This window comes from Sinocyclocheilus rhinocerous, unplaced genomic scaffold (genome assembly GCF_001515625.1).
Source record: "Sinocyclocheilus rhinocerous isolate Xijiao unplaced genomic scaffold, SAMN03320098_v1.1 scaffold200, whole genome shotgun sequence".
NCBI lineage: Eukaryota > Metazoa > Chordata > Actinopteri > Cypriniformes > Cyprinidae > Sinocyclocheilus > Sinocyclocheilus rhinocerous.
In genome coordinates, this window is record NW_015641014.1 from 40,978 (window position 1) to 63,363 (window position 22,386).

The 22,386-nt window shown below is 35.2% G+C and overlaps 4 protein-coding genes across 11 annotated transcripts in view; 3 read left to right on the plus strand and 1 right to left on the minus strand.

Annotated features, from left to right (window-relative positions):
• The window catches only part of btbd10a (BTB (POZ) domain containing 10a), a 14,482-nt gene extending 12,643 nt beyond the window's left edge, over nt 1-1,839 (plus strand). For 4 of the 5 annotated variants that reach the window (XM_016569680.1, XM_016569677.1, XM_016569678.1 and 1 more), the window contains one exon: nt 960-1,839. In XM_016569680.1, coding sequence (XP_016425166.1) covers nt 960-1,273 — 314 coding nt within the window. In that variant the 3' untranslated portion in view covers nt 1,274-1,839. The remainder of the gene's footprint in view (nt 1-959) is intronic. The other variant, XM_016569681.1, reaches the window with a different exon arrangement.
• Nucleotides 1,840-2,927: 1,088 nt separating this feature from the next.
• Nucleotides 2,928-13,695, minus strand: LOC107753525 (aryl hydrocarbon receptor nuclear translocator-like protein 1). Its single transcript, XM_016569682.1, has 20 exons — nt 13,567-13,695; nt 9,617-9,676; nt 9,363-9,510; nt 8,985-9,005; nt 8,825-8,863; nt 8,682-8,714; nt 8,429-8,586; nt 8,247-8,326; nt 8,057-8,149; nt 7,854-7,971; nt 7,621-7,770; nt 6,826-7,072; nt 6,442-6,548; nt 6,209-6,324; nt 5,917-5,951; nt 5,090-5,178; nt 4,900-5,008; nt 4,721-4,814; nt 3,659-3,752; nt 2,928-3,575 (listed from the first exon to the last, which is right to left on the minus strand). The coding sequence occupies exons 3-20, from the start codon at nt 9,500-9,502 to the stop codon at nt 3,418-3,420; spliced, it is 1,881 nt and encodes a 626-aa protein (XP_016425168.1). The 5' UTR covers nt 9,503-9,510; nt 9,617-9,676; nt 13,567-13,695; the 3' UTR covers nt 2,928-3,417.
• A 1,887-nt stretch (nt 13,696-15,582) lies between these two features.
• Nucleotides 15,583-17,725, plus strand: LOC107753635 (loss of heterozygosity 12 chromosomal region 1 protein homolog). The gene is made up of 3 exons (XM_016569846.1): nt 15,583-15,771; nt 15,847-16,471; nt 17,715-17,725. Exons 1-2 carry the CDS (start codon nt 15,583-15,585, stop codon nt 16,072-16,074), a joined length of 417 nt encoding a protein of 138 aa, XP_016425332.1. The 3' UTR covers nt 16,075-16,471; nt 17,715-17,725.
• Nucleotides 17,726-18,417: 692 nt separating this feature from the next.
• Nucleotides 18,418-22,386, plus strand: part of LOC107753527 (uncharacterized protein C12orf29 homolog) — a 6,103-nt gene continuing 2,134 nt past the window's right edge. Inside the window, exons 1-6 of one of the 4 annotated variants that reach the window (XM_016569687.1) lie at nt 18,418-18,645; nt 19,051-19,186; nt 19,752-19,847; nt 20,039-20,155; nt 20,242-20,439; nt 20,788-20,957. In XM_016569687.1, the coding sequence (XP_016425173.1) occupies nt 18,556-18,645; nt 19,051-19,186; nt 19,752-19,847; nt 20,039-20,155; nt 20,242-20,439; nt 20,788-20,957 (807 nt within the window). In that variant the 5' untranslated portion in view covers nt 18,418-18,555. The remainder of the gene's footprint in view (nt 18,646-19,050; nt 19,187-19,751; nt 19,848-20,038; nt 20,156-20,241; nt 20,440-20,787; nt 20,958-22,386) is intronic. The other 3 variants (XM_016569690.1, XM_016569689.1, XM_016569688.1) reach the window with 3 other exon arrangements.

Sequence of the window (22,386 nt, forward strand, 5' to 3'; positions counted from 1 at the left end):
TATATAATATTAAAAGTTTGTAAAATAAATGTTATATATACTTTTATAAACGTTACATTTTTTAACATTTATTTTATAAAATGTTAAAATTGACACCGTGTATGACTGTTACATTAAAAAATATATATAAATATAAATATACATGTAAATATACATATGCGACCCTGGACCACAAAACCAGTCATAAGGGTACATTTTTCGAAACTGAGATGTATACATCATCTGAAAGCTGAATAAATAATCTTTCCATTGATGTATGGTTTGTTATGTTAGGACAATATTTGGCCGAGATACAACTATTTGAAAATCTGGAATCTGAGGGTGCAAAAAAATCTAAATATTGAGAAAATCACCTTTTAAATTGTCTAAAGTTCTTAGCAGTGCATATTACTAATGAAAAATTACGTTTTGATATATTTACTGTAGGATATTACAAAATATCTTCATGGAACATGATCTTTACTTAATATCCTAATGATTTTTGGCATAAAAGAAAAATCTATAATTTTGACCCATACAATGATTTTTTGAGCTATTGCTACAAATATACCCCAGCGACTTAAGACTGGTTTTGTGGTCCAGGGTCACATATACATTTATTTTAAAATACATAGAACTTTTATTTAATAACTTTTAAAATTTAAAATTGACACTGTCACTTTATCTGAGAAAAAAAAATTATATGTACACATACTTACATGCACATTTAACATTTTTTTATACAATTTTAAAAGGGACACTGTATGAAAAAAAAATACACTGGAAGTCAATGGGAACCACAACAGTTTGGTTACCAACATTCTTCAAAATATCTCCTATTATGTTCCTCAAGAAAATCATGCCTGTTTGGAACGTCACAAATGTGAATAAATGATGACAAAAACAAAATTTTTCACTTTTGGTTGAACTATCCCTTTAATTAGCATTCCTGCTAATGCTGTGCCTGTGTTTGCACCTAGGTTACCCAACCTACAAAGAGAAAGTAAAGAAGCGGCCCGGTGGGCGTCCTGAGGTCATTTACAACTACGTCCAGCGGCCCTTCATCCGCATGTCTTGGGAGAAAGAGGAAGGCAAAAGCCGACACGTGGACTTCCAGTGCGTGAAAAGCAAGTCCATCACCAATCTGGCCGCAGCTGCCGCAGACATCCCTCAAGATCAGCTGGTGGTGATGCACCCCGGGCCTCAGGTGGACGAACTAGACATCCTCCCCAACCACCCTCAGCCCAGCCACCATTACGATCCTGATCCCGACGCCTCGTCCCCGGCCATCTGACCCTCTCACACAGACACACACACACCCACACAACGTCACCACTGGAACACTGCAGAGAGAGGCCAGCCAAGTCCCGCTGCCAAGACCGCATTGCCTTTCAAGTTCTCTCCCGCCTTAAGAGTCTCAAAGACGATCGCTGCGGTAGCACATGACCTTTGGACACTTTGCCTTTCTTTCCCTCATAGAACTCAACCAAAGGAGGTTTTTGTATTTAATTAGACACTCAAAGTCGATAATCACTCCTTTGATTAGTATCTGAAGAGATTGTACTATGTTGTGGTAGCTACTGCTGTTTAACTTGGCAATAAAATGGAGCACAATCCACTGGAGCACCCTGCGATGAAATGAGAATCCCTTCTGGTTTTGTCACGTGGACGGGGCGTAACGGAGCACCTGTGGAGCTTCACTGTAATGCATGGCCTCTGAACGAGTACTGAAGTGATGTCACATGTTTTTATTGTACCGTACAATTCATTTTGTTGTTATTTGTAGCTGCAGTGAGGTGCATCAGGAGAGACGTTCCTCTTGCTCGAGGAATGTTATTTTAATAAACACGATCAAATCAGCATGCTTGGTTTATTAGATTTGATTCTAAATATAGAAATGACTATAATTCATTTGTCATGTTTTCATAGAATTTTATAGGTAGATCCCAGGAAGATGTATCATTTAAATTTCACACAAAACAAAAATAAAAAAGAAATTTTGCACAGAGAAAGTTAAGACTATTTTAATATGCTTTTTTTGTAACAATTGAAGGGATGGTTTTAATAAAACATATCTTAATTTGTGTTCCGGAACAGAGGTCTTATGGGTTTAGAATGACATGAGGGCAAGTAATTGAGAATTTTTATTTTTGGGTGAACTATCCCTTTAAGCACATTTCCCTGACATCATTGAATTGTCATGAAAATGTTGATGCAAAAATGGTTAAATTAGAAATTTTTTTTTTTTATGAAAAATGTGTAAACTTATGTACATAAACATCTATATACATCAGTTCAAAAAGTTTGTGGTTAAGATTGTTTTGTAAAAAAGTCTGTTATACTCGTCAAAGCTATATTTCTTTGATGAAAACTATTACACTAAATATTACAATTTAAAATAACTTTTGTATTTTAATGTTTTTAAATGTAATTTATTTCTGTGATGGAAAACCTGAATTTTCAGCAGCATTACTCCAGTCTTCAGTGTCATATGATCCTTTAGAAATTATTTTAATATGTTGATTTGCTGCTCAAGGAACATGGAAAAAAAGATTCCATCACACTTTGTCACTCGAATTAAACTACGCTTATAAAATGTTTTTGACCTACAAAATAATTCACAATGGTGCTAATTGATTTTTCAGAACTCCGTTGTCAAGCTATAGTCTCCTTCCCCTGACAACACATTTCATTTCCTCAAAGATTTTACCACTGGATGGCAACATAGAACAAAAATATCTCAGCCACGGACCAATCAAAAGCCAGGGAAAGAGACAGAGCTGAAGCAGACAATGAGAACAGCTCCATGAGGAAACATCTCTAGCAATTCTCCAAAAGACTTTGATAATCTGTGACAGCCAGCATATCTATTATTCATTAAGGTAAAAATGAATCATTAATAATACAAAAACAAAAGAAAAAAAAACATTCTGAAGACAATATTTTTTTTATTTTAAAAATATCCACTGCTGATACATTACACTTTTACCATATATATTTTGCATAAAGAAATCTTACATAATAGAATTACAATATTAGTTACAATCTGCATATAGAATATTTAACATTTCAACAACTTTTGTAGTGTAAAAACATTAAAACACAAACAAAACGGTATATATATTTATATATGTATAGAAAGATATCCATGTTTGCTGATGGGTCGGCTGGTATCTACAGAGAAACAGGCAGGTCGGGAAAAGTCGTGTGAGAATCGTGGAAAATGCACAGATCTCCGTTGAACAGGAGGCGGTTGGAAAGAAGTATGCAGCTCAACCATTGATTCTGTGTTCTTTGAGTAGGAGGTCCCGTATCTAACAGCCACAGCGCGTTAGCCTCCGCACACCGCTGCGGTGCACTTCCTGTCCAGGAGCCCCTGCGGTTAGACCTGTTTAGCCTTGGACCCAGTGAGCATCCTGGTGGGAGTCTGCTGTGGTTTCACAAAGGCCAGGGCAGGTCGCTGAAATCCACAGGACCGCCGAGGCCAGCGTCAGCTTCTAGGAGGCTCATGATGACGGCCATGGCTGCCTCGTCGTTACTGGGGCTGCTGGATCCGGGCTCTTCCATGATGTCAATACTGAGATGGGAGTTGTCACCTGCAGGCGGAGAATCGCTTAGTGTATTCGCTTGAGAATATTACATGTGATTGACTGAAGTGAGATTGATTCAGTGTACTCACTCATTAAGGAGTTATTTGAATAGGGGTATCCTATCGAATCGGGTCCAGACAAAATTCCTGCTGAAGGCAGATCTGGAGTTCCACCATTTTGAATCTAAAAGATAAAAAATGATACAGTATAACAAAACTGTAACGTAAAAGAATCAAAAGAAACAAGACACCATTTTTTTATGCACTGGTCAATTTTTAGATTTGGGGCTATTGTTTTTTTCATAATATACTGTTTCTGATTAATTCAAGAAAACATTCGAAAAATACATATTTAAATGTTTATTTTATTGCACTTTATTTGCGTCTGTGTGTTTTGAGAAAATGGCCTTTAAAATCACGTAAATATAACTTTACAGTTTTATTCTCAAGTTTTTTTACAGAGGGGTTTGCTGCCATATTTTATATACAGTATTATATAAAATGTTATCCCTAAAAATGTGAAAACTGCGTTCACAGTATTTTACGATTTATGGAGTGATAAAAAGAGACATCCAAAGTCCCCTCATGTTAAAAAAAAAAAGATTTCTGATTAGATTTAGATTTTTTTTCTGGAAATGTATGCAAATTAGATATAGATAAGTTTGAGAACATAACATTTCAGAAAATTTGTAATACAAAAAAAATCTTATTTTAATCAATCATCTTAATCATATCTATTTTTTTAACCTTATTCAGTCTTGAAGGGATAGTTCAACCAAAAATTTAAATTTGCTGCAAATTTCTGTGTTCATTTTGCATTATTGCATTATAATTTTGCAAAATTAATTAATACAAATACAGCTTTTCACTTAAGACATTAATTGATGGTTTGTAAATTATTGTGATGTTTTTATCAGCTGTTTGGACTTTCATTCTGACGGCACCCATTCACTGCAGAAGATTTATTTGTAAACAAGTGACATAATGCTAAATTTCTCCAAATCTGTTCTGATGAAGAAACAGACCCATCTACATCTTGGATGGCCTGAGGGCGAGTACATTTTCAGCAAATGTTCTTTTTTGGGTGAACTATTCCTTTAACTGTAGATGTAAATGTGGTCAAAGAGTGATTTTGTGAGGCGGCTCTCTCACCTTCTTTCCCCCTGGAGAGCAGGTGTCAGGTGGGGGCGTGGCAGTGATATTTAAAGGACTGGAGCCACAGCTTGAAGGGGAGGAGCCTCGAATCCTGGGGGCGGGACATCATTATAGAATCAAATATTTTTGTGAATCATATTGCAGTGCAACCTATATGTGCCGGATGCTGCACGTACCTCTGAATCTCCATCACTTCCTCAGCTATCATGCGTCCAATCTTGCCAGCTCCGGCTCTAGTCCCTCCCGGAATACCAGGAACCGTCTGAAGAGGACGTTTCCCCCCTCCTGTCAGAAACATACACACATAGATGTAAAAAAGAAAAAGAGATCTGTAAGAGAAACTGCTCCGCTGGAAACGGATCTCACCGTTTCCTGATGTTAAAACGCTGTCCATGCTCTGAGGGGACGAGGCTGACTGCGAATAACTAGGATCGGCTCCTTCCAGCATACTGCCCCTGAAACAATACAATCAACAACAGCATTCTGCATTACAATGTCATTAATATAAAAACACCACTGACATTCAAAATGTGCCATTTCTGAGTTCAAAACTGGCAGGATCCGAACGCATTCTTTTATTGTTATTAATAATAAACATGTTTTATATAATACTTAAGTAATACCGTTTAATAAATAATAATAATAATAATAACATATTATTATTTACATCATCATTATTAATACACATATACAAATACTGTATTAATAGTATATAAACATAATTAACGTATTACTATACTAATACTATTAAATAATACTTTTAATACATTTGTATATTATTCCATTTCTTCTTATTATAATATTCTACTTTAATAAAATAATAATAATAATATTATAAAACTATTCACTATAATACAATTTAACATACACACACACACACTTCAGTTATTTAACTGAAATAATTCAGTTAAATAACACTTTTTATTAAATAATAGTATTTGTATTATTATTATTATTAATACTAATGTATTATTAAAATGTTTAAATAAAAATGTTAGTTTATTATTATTATTATTAATAATGTGTGTTTACTTCTATTAACATTTATTAATTATTATACTATCAGTATAATAAAGATAACATAATAGATTATCTAATTTATATATATTATATATATGTGACCCTGGACCACAAAACCAGTCATAAGGGTGCACCTTCTTATTTACACAAACATAATGTGACGTGACACTTACGAAACCACAGTGTTTGTAGAGACGATATATTCCACCTCTTTGGTCCAGGGGTTCATGAAGCTGAACCAGCTTAATAATTCAATAATTTATAATTTAATAATTATAATATACATTAATATTTTATGTAAATTTATTACATGTAAAATATATATATTTCAAATATTCTTACTCTCTCTCTATATATATATAACATACATATATATATATATACACATTCACACACATATACATTATATATATATATATATATATATATATATATACAGGTGCATCTCAAGACGATATATTCCACCTCTTTGGTCCAGGGGTTCATGAAGCTGAACCAGCGGCTCCTCAGAGTGATGAAAGAGCCGTCTTTTATCTTGAATTTGTAACAGTTTGTATTAATCTTTTCTCTCATCTGTAGCACTGAAGTAAAAAAGCAAATGAGCATTTATTACAAATGCCATTATAACAGTAAAGTACTTTTTAAACATTCATTTCCAAACAGTATGAATAAGGTGATCGAGCCAATAAAACAGAAACCTTGTCTGTGGCACTCGGCGAGGTGACCGATGTCATCCTGATGAAAATACTCATAAAATGACGTTCCTAGAAGCTCCTGAGGCAAGTACGCCAAGATGGCTGTCGCCCTAAATGGAAACAATGAATTGCGGTGATAAACTAGTGGATTAAATGAGATGCTAATTCACTGACATGAACTGAAATCAATACTTGTAGACCCTTGAGGTTTCTGACAATTCAAATCTCACTTTAGCGAGTTATCAAATCTGCTCACCGCACACATTATTAGTGGTCTTTTGAACCTTAGAAGTGCATAGAAACTTTTAGCTGGTGCCCTATAGAAGATTCTCACAAATGGATGATTCTTGTTGATGATGTAAGATGGATCTAAAAGCACCTTCTCACCTCTGGTCGACGAAAACAAACTTGCCATCGATGGCGTGGCGGGAGACGTATTCTGTGGGTTTGACGCGGATGTCGCTGTTCATGGGCTGGGGGATGATATGTGGGTGTAGGCGGCCGATGGCCACTAGACAGCTGAGGTTGCAGCCCTCATTATCGGGTTCGTTATCATCGTCTAAACCCATCTTGGTGGGCGGCCAGCTTTTCAGGTAGCCAGTGCTATGGATGGTACAGAAACTCTTGCGGTCTGCTGTAGAGAGAGGGAAAGATGTATCCATCAGCCTCGGAAGCAAAAAGCCATTAGAGATCACAAAAAAAATGGGAAAAACAGCAAATAGCAGATATATTTTATTAATAAACATATTCTGATAATATATTCCATATCGACTAATTCATATATAACCCTAATTAATTAAAAAATATATATATTATTTTTAAATTAATAATTTTAATAATTTAATAATTCAATCATTTAGAACTTAATTATCCATACATACAAAGAAGACAATACAAATAAGTTCAGAAATTAAGTTCTGTGTAATAAAATGGGATGTTATTTTTGTTATTGTTATGCAATAACTTTGTTATGCATGTTATTTAGATTATAGAAATTACATTTTAAATCACAAATAGGACAATTTTGTTATTTTCAAATTATAGATTACATTTAAAAAAATATTTTGTTTATATACACACACACACATGTAATTTTTTTAATATCTTTTTTTTTTTTTCTGTTTATTGCTCTGTTTTCAGAGTCTTTTATCCCATGCAAACTACCTGCAAAGTGAGTGATACCTTTCTTTTTAGAGCAAGTTGAGGGGAAGTCCTTGTCCTCCATCTTGACAGATGGACGGTTGCATTTCATTCTACAGAAGAAAGATCGTCGGGCCCCTGAACACAGTCTGGAGGGGCCGGGAGTGATGTCAGTCTTCACTGGTAGACCAGCTTCAGAGAGAACGGAACATCAGTTCAAGTGCCTTTGGCTAAAATGGGAGTAAAATGGTAACATTTATAAAAACAATCTTTACTTTTGGCATCGATGAGTCGTTCCCGTGGAGCCGTGTCTGACGATGACAGCTGCTCTTTCACTTTGGCAATGTCTTTTGGATGCAGGTAGTCAAACAAACTCTGGCCAATCAGATCATTCTGATGGTTCAAAACAAAACAATTTGCATTAACGTCAAAAACTTTACTGTATCAGAGCATGGAGATCACTGTCAAGAAAGTATACCTGAGTGTAATTGAGAATTTTATAAACAGACTCCGAGACGAACAGAATCTTTCCACGATCGCAACCGACTACAAAGAGGAAGCCATCAGCAGCCTGCGGAGAGAGAGGGAAGGAGAGTTTCCTAAACGATCCTAAACGTTTTCCACAAGATAAATTCTCAAAAGCCTTGGGGTTGATATTTTAAACACACCCTTAAAATCAAGTGCTTTAATTCATCATCCGACAAGAATGCTGGTTTATAGTTTGCTTCTGTGTACGGGTTGGTGGCCCCTACAAGAAAAAGAGAGAAAGAGAAAAGCCAAGCATAATTAAATGTGGAAAATGAGCTCAATCAAATGCATTTTGGCCTGTGCTGTGGTAGAAAGCTCTCACCTCGTAATGTCTTCATGTGTTGGACGGCCATGCGCAGTACAGTGAGTTTGTCCAACTTGCGAGACATGGCATTGCAAGTGGGGACTAAGGAAGCCAACTCGTCTATAAAACTGTTCATTTTATCCCTGCGTCTCTTCTCTATCTGACTGTGAGCCTCCCTAAAAATAAAATAACCAGTTGAAAACATGCAAGCAACACACCTCTTTTTCATAGAACATTAATTAAGCAGAGAAAAGTTTGATCTTCACCTTACCTGGCATTTTTGATCCGGCCCTGATGGTCATCCCTGGATTTAGGAGAAAATATTTATTATCGATTTATCATTCATTTATTGGTCTCTTTATGTTTTAAAACTGTGTATTTAAATATAACAGCATAGAATTCAAATTCCTTTACCTTCCCATTGTCTTATCTTTATCTGTGTCCATACTATCACTGTGAAAAACCACAGCAGTCAATAAAACAACCTTTTACAACATTTCTCTAATTAAATTATTTTTCAATTCTTATTAGTATGGAAAATTTGTGAAAAACATTAGGAAACATTTCTACTCACTCAAACGAAAAGCCATCAATCCTGTAAAACAGAATATTAAATATATACATTATAAAAACATATCTCAAAACAAATTCCATATTTTAAATTAATAATTAAAAACACGCATAATTAATATAAATAATTATTATTATTTAAATTATGAATAATTGCAGAATTTAAAAACTTTTTATCTGACAACATTAAAATTGTTATTATATTACAATTCATAAATTGGTCATTTTTTAAGACTGCCTAATTTCCAAGTAATCAAAAAACATCTCCATCACGGTTTCCCGTAACTATTTTATGTGAAACTACTTAGATTCATGAAATGCACAACTGCTCAAACAATAAGCCATAAATACTATTATACTATACTATCAGGAGTTCACGCACTGGTACTCGGTGGTGCTGCCCTTCCTCTTGCGGTTGTAGTCCATGCCCGTGGTGCCAATGGAACTGCTGATGAGATCTGCAGAACTCTGGGAAATGAACTCATTCATCGTCGAGGAGATGTCCATTCTTTGGTCTGCCATTAGATCATCTTAACACGGGCAAAAAAACAAAAAGAAATTCAAGAACAGTTCTTTAAAATGACTACAATACGCTGTATTATATCAATGTGTGTATAGAGAATAAAACATGCTCACCACACAGATTCAACAGTCAAGCAGCTGTTCAATTGATGTCCTTCCACCTGTGGCAAGATCCTGTGGACAAAAATAAAATGGCATTTATAACAAACAAATAGGTTTCCACTGACAACAAACTCTACATTTCAGTTTCACATAGACATTGCAGTTGAGTTTATGAGAAGTTAAAGTTAAGACTAGTCAATATTAATAGAAAAAAAGCCGACTGTCTGTGAACCATTTTTAACCAAATGGACCAACCCTTTTTTTGGACCCCATTAGTTTTCATGTACAATACATACAATACACATTTTATTTCTATAGCATTTCTAAAACAACTTCCATTGATCAAAGTGCTCTCCAACAACAGAACCTAAATTTTACAGGCAACCAGAAAAGGGAGACCAAAACTGGGGTGATAGTTCTTCTTCTTTGTACGAGTCAGAAGCTTGGCCACTGCAAGACGAGATAACTGACCCTGAGAAATGCCTATATATAAAGAATTACAGTAATCAATGCGTGATGATACAAATGCATGAATGACAGTTTCCAGGTCTTTAAAGAAGAGAATTGGTTTCAATTCAGAAATAATTCGGAGTTGGGAGAGCCCAACCTTGACAACACTAATGACCTGCGTATCTAGAGCCAAAGCCGAATTCGTGACAACACCCAAATTCTTAGGATGATCTTAAAACACAGCCAACTTATAATTTCCTTAGTGGCAGATGGGGGTCCAAAGTCAACACACACAGTCTTTTTGGTATTAAGATGAAGAAAATCACTCGCAAACCTGGCTTTAGCCTCACCTAAGCAATGTACAAGTGCATCAAAGGATGGCGATCAATTGGAGGATGGACCAGTTGGGATATATAGCTAGGTATCATCAGCATACAGATGATGCAAAATATTGTGTTTATGAAAAATGTAGCCCAATGGGCAAATATACAATGAAAATAAAACAGGCCCAAGAATAGAACCCTGCGGCACACCGCTGTTTAATTTAATCAATGCAGAACACAAATGACCAATACAAACTGAAGATCTATCCTTTAAATATCCAATCAAATGCCAATAAAGTATTGTTAAGGAGGCCAGATTATGTAATATGAAGGGTCCTAAACCTGACTGGAACACATCTGTTAGAGCATTCACAACTAAATATGGAACAAGTTGTGATAAAATTACCTTCTCGAAAACATTTGATAAAAAGGTAATTTTAGTATAGGTCATTAATTACTTACAACTGTACAATCTAAATTAGGTTTTTAATAAGTGGTTAAAACAAGCAGAGACATTTCCATCGACTAAACTGCTATTAAAAGGAGTTTAAATAGTAGTACATAAAAGATCAAACAAATTTAACAGCAGCCAAGGAGGTATTGAGAAAAATTTTTTTAAAAAGAGATATTCTACAGAATACAGAAAGTCATGCAGGTTTAGACTGAAGTAAGTGATGACAGTATTTTCTTTTTTGGGTGAACTATTCTTTTAAGTTAATAGGTAACTTGAGCTTCCTTATTATCTACAAACAAAATGACAAAGAAAAAAAATCTCTCTCATACTCCCACAAACACTCACATACGCACGGAAATGGTGAGCTTCATCAATGACCTGCTCTGGTTGCCAGGAAACCCTTGGAAAGCTCGCAATCTAGGCCACATTTAGATTACAGAAATGCAACTGGCAGAAAGAAAGGGCCGGAAGACCCATTTTCTCCTGCCGTAAATGAAACAGGAGTCCCGTGTGTTCAAATGGGATTTTCTGCCGAAATAAAAAGTGCATTTGCAGACCCAGCCATTTAAATGCCTACACTGGAGCAACAGTGCAGTTAAGTGTGATGCATACATTATTTTTCAAATTCACATAGTTAAACAAAAGTATTAAACTCTGTGGTTTTATTCTCATAGCTCATGCACCGCCATCACTCCACCCATCTCCAAGTGATCTATTCTTGAGTGCGTGGGCTTGCCTTAACAGACTGCCAAAGATAAAGAAAAAAAGAGGCGACAAGCAAAAAAGATAAGTAGTTCATCTCAGTTTATTCTAAGTCAAGTCGATTTCAGTATGTTCAATGAAAGCCAAACATGCAAATCAAACCTCCCTTCATGGCAACATGATAATAATGTCACATTTAAAGACCTACCTGTATTACTCATCCTAATTACGAGCCACAATTCAAGTTGTTACAGACCAATTCAGGAGAAACATGACGTGTGGCAGAACGAAAGAAAGTCCAGACGTGGTTTAAGGAAAAACAACTAATTCTGGAAATGAGTGCTGATGAACGCCCTAATGATGAGTGTTTGATGCTGTACTTTAGGAATGCAGTTACTTCAACTGAACACCACACACCCGTCTTACAATATGGAAGCAGCACTTACACATAACTTGTTGGACTTGTCACGACTAAAAGCAAACTGTCTTTTAAGGTAGGGTATAGTATTTTTCACAAATGTAAAGCTGGAGCAAGTTGTCACATGTATATTAAATGTTTTATAATTATTAAGTAATATTTGGTGTTCAATGTTCATTAATATGTTTAAATATTAGTATTATAAATATTTAACATTTATTAATATTGTATTAACAATTCATTTTAATATGAAAAATATAAAATAATACATTTAATAATAATGATTAAAAATAAAATAAGAGATAATTTAAAAATACAGAAATAAAAAATAAATTGTAAAGTTATTTACTTATTTAAAAATAAATTAATTAATTTAATTATAAATATTAATATTTAAAATTCATTTATATTTATCACACTGTAATAATAATGAAGTGTGCCAAAATAAGCCACACTACTGTGGCACCTTGTCACAAGTGGGCAAAATATGTTAAATTAATTGTATCTTTTTACATGGTAGAAATGTTCAAATGTTTTTGTAGTCAAGAGTTTAAGATTTGTGCCTTACAGATACAGATTTTATCTTTTAAATATAAATCAGTGTTAAGAAATAAAGTAAAAATGTGACAACTAACCCTGTTTTGCAATAAAAGTACTTCCAGTTTTGGCTTTTTTCCAAATTATATTGTCATTATAAAATAAGTGAAAAGTTGAGCTGAAAATTAACACGAATTTCAGCATAATATCCAGCAAGCTCTGAGAATGATGCAAAGAACACTGTGTGCTTCAGTGAAAGCAAGAACATCTGACCTTTTGCAAAAATGAGTTCTGGGCAGTGTCACAAATTTGCTTGCATTTGTATCGTTGCCTGGTAATAGAGTATCATCTCATATATTCCATGTTTAACGTGTCAGATTTTTAAATTGATTTTTGGACTTCATTGTATGCATAATATAGTCAGCTGTCTCTGGCTAGTACTCAGACGCAATCTGGTTAAAAAAAGCTCACTTGAACGGTGTCCTCACGCCCTTTATCTGTTCTCTGAAGCTGGTATCTTTATAATGGCAACAAAACGGACATGGATAAACCGCAATCGAAAGCATAACGACGCTACTGTAGCCCTGACTCAAACCATAGTGAGCTGCCTACCTAGTAAGCATCACTTGTCTGTCAGCACAAGCATGCTGTCTAGATAGACAGCTCATAAGGCTTTGAGACACAGCCCCAATTTCTAAGGCGAACACAGCAGATATAATGTAAATGGAAGTACCTTTTGAAGTGACCAACCCACACAGGAGGCTCAAGCACACTTGCACTCCCTCTATTCAACCATCTTAAAGGGGACGCAGACCATTAACCTCACATCGATTATGGGTGTGGGTTTGTGGCTACGCTCTGCTATGATTTATGACATTCTAACTAAATCACTGACACCATTACTGTTTTTGTTGTGGTGGCAGCTGCATCGGTTCTAAGGTATTCAACCCGAGAAATGTCATGGACGCCCCTCCTACTGAAATTAATATGCGAGCGGACAAAAACACGCACATAATACATCGATAAGCAGAACGCGATATTTAGACCTGATGGTCAAACGTTAAATCGTCACACTTACCGGAGGAATAGCTCAACATCACAGTTTGCTCGGTTATTTGGCGTCCGATCCGTGAGGAACTATGACATAAACGGAATCAGTCTCTGACCTACTTTTCTTTCCTTCGTGTGACTGTCGGACCACTAACCTATATTTTCCACCAATAGGATCTTTGGATAAAAAGGTGCACTTGTTGTGGCCAATCAGAATGGCGCTTACATTTCACGGCGGAATGATTGACACACGGAGTAGCCAATCAAACGGGGTTTCATGCGATTCACTGACATGGCTGATGATCCCAGTAAGGGGTGGTTCTCAATCGCATGTTGCTGCATTGTGTCTAATGTACTTGCTCGTTTGAGAAATGGATGAGAATGTTGAAAATCATTAGCTTAACCTGTAGAGCTTTTAATTTCTTTGAGGGAGATGCCGAGTTTTAAGGAATTACGTTAACAATTGTGTTTATAACCTATCCTGATAAAAACAAAGAAGGGACAGTGGTAGTGGAGACAATATAAATTAACAGTTAAAACTACAAAAGGAGAGGAATTGCAGAAGATTGTTTTCATATATATATATGTAACAGTATTCTGAATAGTACTGTTTATAAAAACGTTGGCTGTTTAAAAAGAAATGTACACATTAATTAATTACTATTTATTTCTTGTGTTGCTATACATTTTGAGATTGTTTTTGAAAGAGAGCGAGAAAAAAGATGTCTGAAAACCACTACCCAAAACCTTAGGTACTCCTTAACATTTAGCTGGTTCCTTTAAATGTATTATTCATGCAGCTTGTCACACCACAAGATACACTTCTTTCTATATTAATTATAATAAATTATATATTACTAATTCAAACATAATAATAATAATATATAAAGGATCAGGTAATTTTAAATGTATTGTCCAAATTGCCAGACTGTGTTTTTTTCTCTGTAAGTTCAATAGAAAGATACTCCACTATATAAAATGTACACAATATGTAGATATATACTTTGTGTATAGTTTAAATATACTTTTTGCAACTGTGTAAGCTTTGCAAATTTGAAAATGGTTTATAATAGATCTGGGACTGGGTTGTGCTGTTACTTTTGATATAAAACAAAGTTACAGCTTTTACACTGTCAATTTTATCACAAAATTCAAACAAGCATTTTTTTTTACGTAGTTTAGTGTGCTGTGACATCGACCAAGCTCTAAAGAGGAGCATTTTGATAAATATGTGCACTTCTTTACTACATATTCATTATATTTTTACTTAAGCTGTTAGTGATGTCTTCATTATTTAATGTATGTTTGAATAAATCTTTCATTTTCATACTTTGACGGCAGCCATTGTTTAAAGATGTATATTTTGATCATGAATTGGAGTAGAAACATATGGAAGCTTACTTCCACCACAGAATAAAAACATTAAAAAGGTAATGACTTTTCATTTCACAATTCTGACTTTTCCCCCTTAGAATTCAGAGTTTATTTCTCATAATTATGACTTTTTTCCTGGAATTGTGACATTTTTTTCTTTAATTCTGAGTTTGAATCTCGTAATTCGGACTTTTTTCCTCAGAATTTTGACTTTATATCTCACAATTTTGACTTTTCTTGAAATTGCGAGTTTATATCTAGTCATTTTGTTTCTGTTATTTCCCAAATTTCAGACACCTTTTTTTTTTTTTTCTCAGAATCACAATTGCAGGATATAAACAAGAAATTCTGAGGAAAACAAGTCAGAATTGTAAGATTAAAAACTTGCAATTACCAATATAAAACTGATAGAAAAGCTGCCGTATGTGCAATTTAAATGTATGCATACAACTCCATTTTTATTTGAGTGTTGATTATAACTATAAATATCAATAAAATTTGGCCTCTGTTATTAATTTTAACCTTCAATATTATAGCAATATACCAACTGACAGGGTTTCCTGTATAGTTTACCGCATTAGTTGAGAGATTGTTTTCCTGACAACTATCCAAATTAATTGGAATGGTTTTGTGAAACCTGTGTCAATATCCAGCCGTAGTTCATAATGGTATGAATCACAATTTGAGCCTAATTCTCTCAGGTGTGCTCAGTGGACAAACCTCTCCGAGCACTATCTGTTTAGAAAAGCTGGATTCGGCACAGGTGCTGCAGCTGTGTGTCCGATATCAGGATCATCTACACCAGTGTGCAGAAGCTGTTGCCTTTGACCAGAACGCTCTGGTCAAGAGGATCAAAGAGGTATTCACCATCATTTCTATTGAATTTTACGGTTTCGACAAGCTAGCTGTGAATGCTGACCTGTTGTTTTGTCAGATGGATCTGTCAGTGGAGGCAATATTCAGCATCATGCAGGAAAGGCAGAAGCGGTACGCCAAGTACGCCGAGCAGATCCAGAAGGTCAATGAGATGTCGATGATTCTGAGACGCATTCAGATGGGCATCGACCAGACGATACCGCTGATGGAGCGTCTCAACAATCTGCTGCCTGAGAGCGAGCGCCTGGAGCCCTTCAGCATGAAACCTGATGGAGAAATCAAATAGAGTCTGACAACAGTTGTTAAATAGTTCACAGTACTAATTGACTTTTGCTTTATAGAGACCTACCTCAGGTCATGTCTGGTTGTTACCTAAGGAACTTCTCACTTTGCACTCTGAAAGGCTTTTTGTGTGCCTGGATCAGGTGTTATCTGGCATAAAACAAGTTACATGGTACAAAATGAAAAACTATAACACCAAAATGGTGTATGCATGTGTATATATTTACTTAAAAGACTTAATTGAGTGGTTTTAAAGGGCATGCCAACATGATTCTGCCTCTGAAATTGAAAATGTTATTTAATGAGAGGTCATTCATGCATATGATGCTGTTGCACTTTAGAGGCTTTCTGTAGACTTGTGTCATTAAAGTTATTGGCATTAAATCGTTTATACATACACTGTCTGTTTTCATGAGATTTATAGAAGAATAGTATAGTAGTAATCCTCTATTCACAAGTCAGTGATGATTATCTTAAAAGTAATAGTTCACACAAAAATGAAATTTTGATTAAAATTTACCCTCAGAACATTCAAGATGTAGATGATTTTGTTTCTTCATCGGAACAGATTTGGAGAAATTTAGTATTACTTACTCACCAATGGATCCTCTGCAGTGAATGGGTGCCGTCAGAATGAGTCCAAACACATCACAAGAATCTACAAGTAATCCACATGATTCCAGTCCATCAATTAATGTCTTGAAACAAGCAACAAACTGCGTGTTTGTAAGAAACCAATCTAACCTTAAAAGGATAGTTCACCCAAAAATCTGTCATTGATTACTCACCCCCATGTTCCGAGAGCTTTCTCGCCCTGCATAGACAGCAAGGGTACTACCACGATCAAGGCACAGAAAGGTAGTAAGGACATTGTTAAAATGGTCCATGTGACATCAGTGGTTCAACTGTAATTTTATGAATCGAATACTTTTTGTGGGCAAAGAAAACCAAACGAATTACTTTATTCAACAATTATTCTCCTCCGTGTCATTTTGGAGAGTATCACGACACATGTGCGTGCTCTCCTCTGAATGTAAACAAGGCACACAGCCCATGCGTTGTTTACATGCAGGAAAAGGTCTTACGGGTTTGGAACGACATGAGGGTGAGAAATTAACGACAGAATTTAAATTTTTGGGTGAACTATCCCTTTAAGACATTTTAAGTTTAAACCGTTGCCTCTGGTAAATATATAAGTCCATAATTCTTATTTCTTCATCCAGTGTTACTAGAGGATCCAGTAATGAGCAAGTGATTTAATGCAAAATTTCAGATGACAAACAAACCCATATATATCTTGGGTGGCCTGCAAGTGAGTACATTTTAAAGGGTTAGTTCACCCAAAAATGAAAATTATGTCATTAATTACTCACCCTCATGGTTCAAACCCGTAAGACCTTCGTTCATCTTCGGAACACAAATTAAGATATTTTTGGTGGAATCTGAGAGCTGTCTGACCCTCCCATAGACAGCAACGCAACTGAAATGTTCCTAAGTCCAGAAACGTAGCAAGGACATCGGTAAAATAATCCATGTGACCTCAGGGGTTCATCCGCAATTATAAGAAGCTACAAGAATACTTTTTGTGCGCAAAAGAAAAAAAAAAGACTTTATTCAACAATTCGTCTCCGCATCACCCTGTAGCGCCATTTTGGAGAATATCCGCTGGATGTGAACAACGTATACTGTTCTGTGTCAGCTGCGTCACACGGATACGCTGTTTCCGTTCAGATCAAATCACAACAACGTAGGAAACAGATCCGGTGTGACGCAGCTGACACAGAACAGCATACGTTGTTTACGTCCAGCGGATATTCTCCAAAATGGCGCTACAGGGTGATGCGGAGGAGATGAATTGTTGAATAAAGTAGTTTTTTTTTTCTTTTGCATTACATTTCAGTTGTATTGCTGTGTATGCAGGGTCAGACAGCTCTCAGATTCCACCAAAAATATTTTAATTTATGTTCTGAAGATGAACGAAGGTCTTACCGGTTTGAAACGACACGAGGGTGAGTAAGTAATGACATAATTTTCATTTTTGGGTGAACTAACCCTTTAAGCTACTTTTCATTGATTCGATGATTACTGAGAGTCATTTGATCTCAACATGGCGCCCCCATGAGGCGACACGTTCCATGAAAATTAAAGCATTTTACTTAAAGCACTATTAATTTATTTAAATGTAAAACATTTTAAAATATACTTTCAAAATTATAAGAATAAAGTAGCATTCACCTTTTTTTGCTCCGAGATAAAAGCACATCAAACCTGCTTACTATAAAAAAAAAAAACAGTTCACTCTCCGTTCCAATAGATGGCGACAAAGATCATCTTAACATAACAGACTACAGAATGAGAGGAAATCTGGACAAAATAGCAGTGAGTGCGTGTGAATGGTTGATCTGAAAATGTGTTAAGCTCATCAGTCCATATTCAATTTGTGAAGCAACACACCCCGTAATAAAGCTGTTTAACAGCAGCGATAATGCGGCGTCTGGGTTCAGTGCAGCAGAAGATCCCATGTGTTTTCCTGACGGAAGTGAGAAACGAACCATCCAGAAAACGCGACTGTCAGGTGGGTAAAATAAACCATCAGCATTTTTCTGTACATATTGTTCTCATGACCAAAACCCTGTAAACATTGTAAATGCAGTCCGATTGCAATACGAGATAATGCATTACAATATGGCGCATAGTATACCTCCTGTCGCGTCATTATTTTTAATTCATGTTTTCCATATTATTTTATTTAGTGCATTGAACGGAGTAACTGTCCCAAAGCCAATATGCATATTCAGTCCAAGTTTATTTAAAAAGCACATTTAAAAGCAACAGGGGCTGATGTAAAAGTGCTATACAATAAAGCATACAAAAAAAATAATTTAATAAAAATGCACAGGTAAATTCATCATGCATTGCATATATATGAGATTGTATTCATTATTAGAATATTGTACTCATTCTCGTTCTGATCCTGCAGCAGTTTCAGGTGGTGGCCACTGAGAATGTGAACCCTTCTGCTCTTCAATCAGATATTCACTGTGCAGTAGCAACCGAGAAGATTGATGGGACGTGCTGCTATGCCACCACATACAAAGGTATAAATGCGTCACAACGTGAGGCCAAGTGGTTATTAATGTTGGATCATTGTTGTTTATGTAAAAAAGACATCTTTTCAAAGGGTGTGGGTTGATAAAATGTTTGAAAGTTTTTGAAAACATTTTCTTATGCTTGCCTAAGTATTTGATCAAAAATACACTAAAAAGAGTAGTATTGTTAAATATTATTACAATATAAAATTTACTTTAATATGTAATTTATTCCTTTAATGGCAAAGCTGTCACATGGTCCTTCAGAAAGCATTCTAATATGCCGATTTGATACTATTTATTATTATTATGATTGTATTATGAAAAAAATTGCTGCAAAATAATTTTGTGGACTTTCTTCAGAAATCTTTGAAGAGTAGAAGGTTTTAAAGAACAGTATTTATAAATGTGTAATATATAATATTATAAATGTATATGTGTATAAATGTGTAATATATAATAATATAAATGTATATATATGTATAAATTTATATATATATATATATATATATAGAGAGAGAGAGATTGAATAGTGATTTCCATATCCAAAATGAGGGTTTTTATTAATATTATTACTTTTTTTTTTTTGAAGGGGAACCGTATCTCTGGGCTCGCTTGGATCGGAAACCCACCAAGCAGGCGGACAAGAGATTCAAAAAGTATCAGTATTCGCAGAAGACCTGTAAAGGTATTTTGGTCCAACTACTTTTTAATTTAGATTTTTTAAAATTATTATTTTCGTATGATTGAACTTACATAAATATTATAATGAACATTCTAACATGTTTAACATGGGCTAACAAGAAACCGTCACAAAGCAGTGAATGAAAATAAAAGTTGTAAACATAAGATATTTTGTAATTCTCTGCTAAATAACAGGATTTGTGTGGAACGTAGACAAAGATTTCTGTGAAGCACCAGAATCCTGGATCGCTGCTCACAGAGTCCAGCATGAGAACGGCCATCCAGTGCCGGACGAACATGGACACATACTGGGTGGGTTAGAGTCGTGTGACCGTTACACCTGTCACAAGTTATACTGTACTGAGTGAAAATAATGGCTTAGATGATATATCATGAAGGTTGGGTTCCGGTGGATCATACCAACAAGCAGTACTGCTGGCACTTCTGTGTGGTCAACTATGATGCTGGTGTCGCTCTTGTCCTGAAGACACACGGAGAGGATGAGGGATTGCTTGAAATGGTCAGCGTTCCTCTGGCAGACCTCATGGAGCAAACCCTTGAGCTTATTGGAACCAACGTTAATGGAAATCCATATGGTGAATATATATATATATTTTTAAGTCTCTTTTGCTCACCAAGGCTGCATTTATTTTATTAAAAATGCAGTAAAAACAGTAATATTGTGAAATATTATTACAATTTAAAATAAGGTTTTCTACTTGAATATACAGGATCATTACTCCTGTCTTCAGTGTCACATGATCCTTCAGAAACCATTCTAATGAAACAATGACATTTTTTTAATGTCAATGACAATAATTTGTAACATTGTTAAAGTTTTTACTCTCATTTACTCTTTTGAATGCTAGTTTAACTGTTAAGAAAGTAAGAAACTGAGTGGAGTTCTGTTGGTTTAGGCCGTGGCTGACTGTGTGATTCTGTAGGTTTGGGAAGTAAGAAGCATCCAGTCCATGTCCTGGTGCCCCATGGGGTCCTGCGCATCCGGAAGCCTCCTCCAGTGGAATTCCAGCAGCTGTATTCCTGGTTTCAGGAATGCCAGGAGGGGCGAATGGAGGGAATCGTGTGGCACTGTGATGATGGGACACTGGTCAAGGTAAATAAGGTTTCATGTAGGGCTGGTCAACAACTTAATATCAATATATATTGCAATTAGGGATATGCCGGTATCAAATTTTCATGTTGCGATTAATTGCTGTAATTGTATTATCACGATATTGAAATTTAGTTAAAAAAAGTGCTGTCATAATACAGTATAACAGGTTTAATAACATTTTTCTTATAACAAAAATAACTGAACATTTAAATGCAATAAAGCAATACAGAAAAATGTATAAAGTTAAAAGTTTTACACAGATTAAAGTGCAAAAGAACTATAAAGACCAATAGGTATCACTTTACAATAAGACCTCATTAGCTAGTTAATGCATTAACATTCACAATGAGCAATAGCTACATTTGCTACAGAAGTTATTAATCTTTGTTTAAAAAATACAAGTCTTAGTTCATGTTAGCTCATTAAATAACACAGTTGCAACTTTAGATTTTAACAACCTGTTATTAAATATTAGAATACCTAAGATTAATGAATGTTCAGAAGAATTTTTCATTGGCAGTTTATGTTAACTAATAAATTAACTAATGTTAACTAATGAAGCCCTAATGTAAAGTGTGACCGAACAATAAAGAATCAAAACACTTTCAAACAATATCTAGGGCATGTTGTAGTCCAGATTAAAATGTAAAAAAAGTTTGAAAATAAATAGCCTATTAAGTCTAAATATTTAAGTATTTGGCGCTGTGATGAACATCATAGCAAATACACAAATCTGAATGGCTGTTTAAATCATTTAAACACAATTCAGAAACAGAAAGTAGTGCAACTGCTTTGTTTACAGGGTTTCCGGGGTAAAGGCTGCATTTAAATGAATTATTATATTATTATTATTATAATTTCTGCAGTTTAGCGCCATCTGCTGTCAGAGAGTGAAAGTGCACTTTCATCTAGAGCGTCTCTCACACGTTCCGCCATGTGCTTCACGTCCGCGCTTATTTACATCAGAGTGCACACCGTCTTTCACACAGCATACAGCGGTGTTGTGCATTTTGACCAGTTTATGGGAAAAGTATTCTTAAAATGCATTCAAAATTCGTAATAATTTGTAATATATAACTATTCACGGTATTTAGAAGTGCCCACGATAACAATATCGTGCATATTCATCACCGTGATATATCGCATCACCGAATACCGGCACAAGTCTAATTGCAATTAGGGATGTCAACGATTAATCGGCGATCGATTAATTGTCGATAAGAGATGCAATCGATTAAAGCTATCGATGGTTGATTAAGTTTAATTTTGGGCTCAAAAAAAAAAAAGCGAAATATATCTGACTTAAAGCTAACAGATTTAAAACATAAGTGTGGCTCGGCGCTCCATAAACAAGTTCACGGAAAGGAAAGGATGACAACGCGCATTCTGTTTGTTTGCTTTATTTTGCAAAAGCACAAATCTTGTTTTT

What these genes read in the sequence shown, in the direction of transcription:
- LOC107753525 (XM_016569682.1), bottom strand. Translation starts at nt 9,502, where the DNA reads ATGGCAGACCAAAGAATGGACATCTCCTCGACGATGAATGAGTTCATT. An exon ending in TTTGTTTTCGTCGACCAGAG is followed by an intron (nt 6,549 to 6,825) that starts GTGAGAAGGTGC and finishes GTTTCCATTTAG; the next exon opens with GGCGACAGCCATCTTGGCGT. An exon ending in TTCAAATAACTCCTTAATGA is followed by an intron (nt 3,576 to 3,658) that starts GTGAGTACACTG and finishes CTCCGCCTGCAG; the next exon opens with GTGACAACTCCCATCTCAGT.
- LOC107753635 (XM_016569846.1), top strand. Translation starts at nt 15,583, where the DNA reads ATGAATCACAATTTGAGCCTAATTCTCTCAGGTGTGCTCAGTGGACAA. An exon ending in TGGTCAAGAGGATCAAAGAG is followed by an intron (nt 15,772 to 15,846) that starts GTATTCACCATC and finishes TTGTTTTGTCAG; the next exon opens with ATGGATCTGTCAGTGGAGGC.